Below are 7,119 nucleotides of genomic sequence, written 5' to 3' on the forward strand. Positions count from 1 at the left end.
CCTGCTGTCGAGTTACGCGTCTTTCACAGTCTAGACACCTGTTTCAGGGCAGCCTCTCTACTTTTTCCTCCACGGATACCCCTATCCTTCATTTGTGCCAGGAATAGTGCAATACACACGTACTGCGCTGTGTTCCGGTGGGTTGTGCAGTGACATGTCAAAAAGTTGCACTACGTGAGTTTTATTCGTTGTATGAGTTTGAGACATCTTAGGGGGAACGCTTAGGCGGCCTTTGCGGGTCTCATACAAGAGTTTTCACGGATCGCATGCTGGTCACAGACCACGTGCCGAAAAACCGTGGGCTAATCGATGTAGCAGTAGATGTAGCAGGCAGATGTAGCAGGCACAAAAACTGCACTTTCTAACAGGAATGCATGCAGACTAATATATGGAGGGCGTTTCAGTGAACACTTTCAAAAATGTTTGAAAATTGCCTGTGGCAGATAGAACAACTCTAGCTCTAGAGCTAGTTCATCACTAGCACAACAAACTGAAATGCCTAATCGACTAATTAACAATAATTAGCTAATTAAATTTATAACTAATTACGTTATGGCACATACTGTAATTTACAAGTTCTAGAGGGTGAGACTGCAAGGCACATTCATTTGAAAAGAATTGTGTGGATGACACTATTTTCGAGATATGCGCCGTCAAACTTGTAGAAAAATGCACTGTCACTCCACTTACTTTCTTAACAAAACGTTTTTATGCACTCAAGTACAACAATAACTGGAACGCCAATGCATTTCTCTGCAATGTTCGGAAATTAATATATCGCAACTGGTGCCATCCTGAGAATTCGTTCCAAGTTAATCCACCTTGCGAACTCCCTGGTTAGAATTTGTCGATTGCACTATGTGCCATAAGGTAATTAGGTAAAAACCTAATTTGTCAGTTTATGTTAATTAGTTGATTATGCATTTCAATTTTTGTCGAACTAATGTCCCCCCTCTTCAAGTAGACCAGCTCATACACAAGCAATCTAAAAAAAAATTTAAGTGTTCACTGAAACACCCAATATAAAGTAACTCAACCGCTTCATGAATAAAAATAGCCGACTTCATCGAAGCCCTCCAGCACTTATGCGGATGCACTGCGTGGTCAAACTCGTGATCGTCAGAATTTGGCACTATCGCGACGAATTTTGGAGAATAATATTCCCCGCTCACAGCTTCAAAACATTGTTGTAGTATTTTAGAAATCATATTTTTCGTCGTGGTACTTGCATTAACTTTATTTCAATAAAAAGTGTTCGAAACTCCGTTGTTATTCGTCCGGAATAGGTGAGCGAACTTCATAAAAGGCAAACTTCACTACAAAGACGTAAACGCCGCACGCCAACTACAATACACCGACAATAGGGTGGGGAAATCCTCGTCGCTGTCTTGTTAACCAAGTTTCGTAACTATGGCGGGGCGGTAACTTACAATATATTTATGATAAACGAGCTTTCTCTGGGACTCTACTAACGCCCGCGCGTTTCAATTCAATCGTCCGACACAATGGAACCAGCTGACAGCCTCCCTGCTGGCCCATTTAATCATCGTCTGACCAAACGGGCTACACCTTACAAGTATAGAACATGGGGGGGGGGGAGAGGGGTAGTAGTAGGGAACATAGCTGATAAGGGATGGAGGGGGGGGGAAGAGAACTGTGAGGACCGAAGAATAGCGTGCGGGGAACGAACAGACAACAATAGGGGAGATGGAAGAGCGGTCTCCTCTCACCTTGCTGACGAGTACGGGTGTAATCCAGCGTTTCGAAATCGCCGCCCTCGAAGAAGTGACGCGGAGACGCAGTTATCCGCTGCTTCGTCCACAAAGGCGGCCGCGTGTCCGGCGGCCAGTACCGCTGTTGCCAACCGCGGCGCATTTCGTCGTCATCGAAATCAATTCCGAGCCGCGAGCCGCTCAGGCGGACGCCTCCCTCACGCGACGTAGAATCCAAACGAACAAACGACAATGCGGAAGCGGCCGTCCTCGACTTTGCTACGAGATCCACGCATTTCCGCAGCGCCCTGACCCGTGGCACTGCTAATACAAACTAGGCGGTGCCCTACCCTAACTCGATGCTCTGACGTCACCCGACTCAAGTATATAGTACTGGAAAAGCTAGGGCGGCACCGCTTGCCGTTGCGCTACAGAAGTCCCCATCGCGTGCGCTGCGGTGCGTTTTTTAAGTGTATCCACGGGCAGCGCCACAGAACGCCGAGCGACGAAGTGGCCGGTTGCCAGACTGGGCCGGACTGCGCCAGACCTGGCACCGAAACGTTGTCTCATGCGCGGCCCCGTACGTATACCGCTACGCCGCTTCTTTCGATCGTGCCCGTAATAAACGCGAGCGAAGCAGAGTGAGTCAGAGCCAGGGACCGGCGGTCGAACGAAACGCCCTTTTTCATTGTATTTCCTTTTTTTTTTTGGAAAGCGCTGAGCGGCACGTGTTCTGTAAGCATACTACAACAGTTCAAAATGTAAGAACAATAAAATACGGAATGAAAAAAAAAGAACAAGAAAAAAGAAATAGACCCTTTGTTTGGCGGCAACACTTTGCCAAATTGTTACTTGGTTACTCGGTTACTTTGGTATAGTGTCTGGATACACTATGCCGGCCTTTTAACGAACGTGAAACGAATATGTTTCCCTCGTGCGCGTTCAACTTTCTTTACATGTTGTTATTTGCTGTTCTCGAAATAGTCAAGTGGGAGAAGTTACTCGGGGTGGAACTTTGGTTGCGTGGACGTTTATCAGCTTTTTCGGAAGTTGCATTTTCCTCGCGACAAGCCTGAGACTGCACGCAAGGTAAATGATTTGGGTGTATAAAGACTAACGAAATATCAAGGCGGAGAAAACTTGAGGGACCTATGCGTAAGGAGGGGAGAAAAATTCGAAAAGCGGGTGGCAGAAGAACGCGCATGATAAAACGATGCCAGTAACTATGCCCAAAACAAACAGACGAAATATACCACAGGTGACACACCCAAGAGAAGGGACCGTAAAATACTTATACGGCCACACAAAAATATACAAAAAAGGAAATGAACACTCTGGTGGAACCCATCTTACGATGAATGTCGAAGTTTATGCTATTGGCATAGAAGCAACGCAGTGACCCACCATACTGCCACCGTAGAGACATGTCACGCATGACGCGTATATGCAGCATTTCGAACTTGGTTGAGGTGCGTACACATATTACGCGTGAATGCATTTCGAACCCGGTTCCCTCGGCACAGCAGCCTAATGCTCTACTCATTAGACCACAGACTGCCCATTGACCCAAGCTGGTAGGAAAATGGTTACAGACACAGACCGATAGACAGACATGCAGATAAACATTGGAAAGTGTGTGAAGTATCCTAAGAATTCACTCGCGTTAAAAATAAAATTTAGCCAGATTTTGCTGGTTCCACCGACTTTGAGCTCATATATATTACCGACTACAAGCTTACCTTTGTGCCCCGGTGAGGTGGTTTGATGTTAACCAGTCTATATTGAATGCCAGGAAATGTTCTATTCTCGTTTTTCCGCTACATGAACTTGTGCACATCTCATTCTATTGCCACCTTCAATACATAGCACAGGTAGAGCCTATTATATACCTTGAAGTGATTCATGACGGCTCTCTCAACTTGTGTCCACACATAGATCAGGTGACTGGTACACGTGCAATTGGCATTTTGCGTAGGCTGAGCGATTGTCGTATATGATTGAGAAGGAATACGCTCCTAATGATGTGTCGTACGTACGTACGCTCGTACTGTATTAGAATTTGGTTCCGTGCTCTTCTCTGGAGCTCCAGCCTACAACTCCCCCCCCTCTGGTCCTTTTAGAAAGAGAATAATTACGCTTGTGTCCAGCGCTTCCGGAAGTTGTTGCAAATTACGTTATTTATCTAGAATCCCGAGTAACTCCTCTCTCTTGCAGGTTCCGTCTTTTGAAAGTGCAGACGTTTTTGAGAATTTATTAACCACTGCGTTGAAGTTATTAAAGAATATTTATTTCCCAGCCAGCGTTGCGCTTTGGTGTCAACTGACCACGATTATATACTCGGCAAATTACATTCGTCTAACAATTACTGTACCTTTTCTGCACATCTGCGATGTAGTTCCGGTTCCCAACAGATCTGTTACCACTGATATTCAATTCGATGACATATTTTTTCTAATAATACAAAACTACTTCCACATCGTATTCTGAACAGTCTATTACAAGGTCACGTGGGCAGAAGCATGTCGGATGTGAAAAGAAAGTAGGTTATTCAGTTCCCTTGTCGTGTGGTTCATCTTATGTAGGCCAAACGGGCAGATTGTATGACAGATTGAAGGACAGATTGTATGAGCATCAATATAAGATGGAAAACCAGCTCTCCGGTCACATGTGTGCTTATTGTAAGGCTCACAAGTGCATTCCAGATTTTAATAAAACCTGTGTTTTGAATAGAGCCGATTGTCAACTGACAAGGGAGATATTGGATGCTCTTGAGATCAAGAAGCGTGGTGATGCTTGTATCAGTGAACCCTCACTTTCTCTATCGACAACGGAATTGGCATATCTTTGGAGCAGCGCTTAGAAGCTGTTCTGCATCGTGTTTTCGTTGTGCGATGCAGATTACGGCACTGTTTTTCTTGTTGTTTTGATTCTTGGCAGCACCTATTTATTTATGTGCCAAGAAATAAAACGCTCAGTTGTTGCGCTTACGTGGTTGTACCGTGTCGCCTTTCTTCGTCCGTTGTGTTATTTGGCGCCTTCGTTGTAATCACGTGCAGAGCCTTCAACCAAACATCGTAATTGCGACACAGGCTTCGCAATGTGAAGAAAAGTCAGGTGTAGGTGTATTTTCTCCAATTGTTAATTGGACGTCTTCTCTTCGGCTGCTAGATTTTGCGCCAATCTCTCTGGCCAAATTCATGGCAGTGATGCTGTCTCTACGCAAATTAAGTAAATCAATTACACCAGCCGTGGTATTAACCGATTCAATATCATTGTGTTCATCCCTTACTGCTTCTCGTGACTTTCGTTAATGAGAACATTTCATTCATGGGTATCTAGATATTTGAGAAGTGTGTGTCAAATTTGGGTTGCTGGCCATAAAGGACTTTTTAAAACGAGATTGCAGATTCTCTAGCAGCCCGATTATCCCGTATTGCCCTTTGAGAGCTCATGCCACTGCTGCTAGATTTCCTAGGAGTTTCATTATGCAGGCAGTGTCAGGCTCCTCAATAACTAACACTGTGAATTACCGACGTGTTCTATACCCCTATCACGGAGATTTTTGCCAAACAGCCAAAATTGAAGTGTCCATCACGCGGCTGCGCTGCTGTATACACCTAAGTTGAACTTCCATCTACACATGTCTTGTATGGTTAGGCTCATTCTGTGGCATTCTGTAGCCTTGCCGAAAGGAGAACGCCCTCCCCCCTTCACCACACACACACATGCACTTTTGCCATATTAATGAAATCACTGAAGGGAAGAGTGCCGAGCAGCATTAGCACTTGCACAACTTTATCGAAGTAAGCTCAACAAGATTCAAGCATTCCAAGATCTGTTTATGGTAGCTATGTAATAATTTTGAAAGAGGATGGTGCAGGCGTGGGTGCAATGATTGTCTGCACAAAGACATTGCGCTGCACGATGTTTATGCAAATATCGAAATGTGCCGAAAGATTTTGTGAAGACAGGCTATAATCAGGAGACCGCTCTAAGAACTATAGGAATTACACAAATAATAAATATCAGTAAGGAAATGTTTCGTTATGTTCAAGCTTGCAGAGCTTTCTTTTCGCAGCGGCCATTCTCTCATGCTGTTTTTTGAGATCCAGATTGATGTCATTTGTGTGCGGCATAAGCCATGCATAGCAGAACTTCTGCAGCAGGTTTATGCGACACTTATTAGAGCGAAAGATTTCTTATAGTAGACTGCTGTTTAGCTTATATTTCAGTATAGTTGTCACGCCGCACTAGTACGCGGCCACACTAACGTGCTCCAGAAAACATTTCTCCCTGTCCTTCCCTTGCTCTTGCGATAATGGTGCGCCGCCTGGCTGATAGAACAGTTGATAGAACTCTGGGCACACATGATACATCAACTTCTCTAGTGCTTCCACCATGGCAGTCTTTCGGCAGCTCTTTAACTTCGCTCACTTGCGATACCTTTTTCTATCATTCCTCAATCTTTGCACGATGCCTGTGACATCTGGTGCGCGTATTTTCTGCTTTTGGCCTCGCTGCGGTGGTGTGGAACCTGTAAAGACAAATACATCATTAGAACATGTTGTTTGGTTGGCAAATTTTCGCCGAAGTTGCACGCTGTGTAAATGAATACTCTACACAGGACAAATTCAGCGTCCTATCTATTCTTGAGTGTTCATGTCCCATTGTAAAGCAAATTCCACTGGCCACAAATGCGAGTCATATGACATCGCTTCATATTTATGGAAACATGACATGAAAAACCCGTTCATTGCCAATTTTTTAGTGTACGTGACAAAAAACGCTCTTAATATGCTGTTTAGGTACCTCTTAAAACTTTAAACTTATATGCAGGTAGCTGTGCCTATCATTCAAGCCAACGTTGGCTTTGCATAGACATATAGACAGAACTTCATACTATGACCCCTTTTATCAAAACGATAAGAAAGGGGGTTAACCGAGGGGCCCGATTTTTATTAATCATATCATGAGAAGGCAACAAATAACGACACCAAGGATATCATAGGGGAAATGACTTGTATTTACTAATTGAACTAAAGAAATCATAAATGAATCGCAATGAAAGTGGATGGAAAAATAACTTGCCACAGGTGGGGAACGATCGATCCCACGTCTTCGCATTACGCATGCGATGCTCTAACTAACTGAGCTACTGCGGCGTGGTTTCCCCATCCACTTTCTTGGGTATTTATGTGTTACTACTAGAAATACCCATGGGAGTGTTAGCCAGCGTCACCACTCACATGCCTTGGCGGTGGATGATCCTTTCAGCCGCAGGCGTCAAGAGTACGTGATCTTTCTGGGTGAAGGCGACTGGTCGATAAACCTGCGCATGCTACCTGAAGACATCAATGTTGCCGGATTCGAGACCTTCGTTATGTAAGAATCAGAAGAAAGGGGGTTA

The 7,119-nt window shown here is 44.5% G+C and overlaps 1 protein-coding gene and 1 non-coding gene across 2 annotated transcripts in view; both read right to left on the bottom strand.

Moving 5' to 3' along the window:
- Schip1 (Schwannomin interacting protein 1) overlaps nt 1-1,984 on the bottom strand; it is a 123,266-nt gene extending 121,282 nt beyond the window's left edge. The window contains exon 1 of the mRNA XM_065452189.2: nt 1,731-1,984. Within this exon, the coding sequence (XP_065308261.2) occupies nt 1,731-1,875 (145 nt within the window). The 5' untranslated portion in view covers nt 1,876-1,984. The remainder of the gene's footprint in view (nt 1-1,730) is intronic.
- Nucleotides 1,985-6,797: 4,813 nt separating this feature from the next.
- Nucleotides 6,798-6,874, bottom strand: TRNAT-CGU (transfer RNA threonine (anticodon CGU)). The gene has a single exon. It is a non-coding gene; the product is annotated as a tRNA-Thr (tRNA).
- Nucleotides 6,875-7,119: the final 245 nt, after the last annotated feature.

Source organism: Dermacentor albipictus, chromosome 1 (assembly GCF_038994185.2).
Source record: "Dermacentor albipictus isolate Rhodes 1998 colony chromosome 1, USDA_Dalb.pri_finalv2, whole genome shotgun sequence".
Taxonomy (NCBI): Eukaryota; Metazoa; Arthropoda; class Arachnida; order Ixodida; family Ixodidae; genus Dermacentor; species Dermacentor albipictus.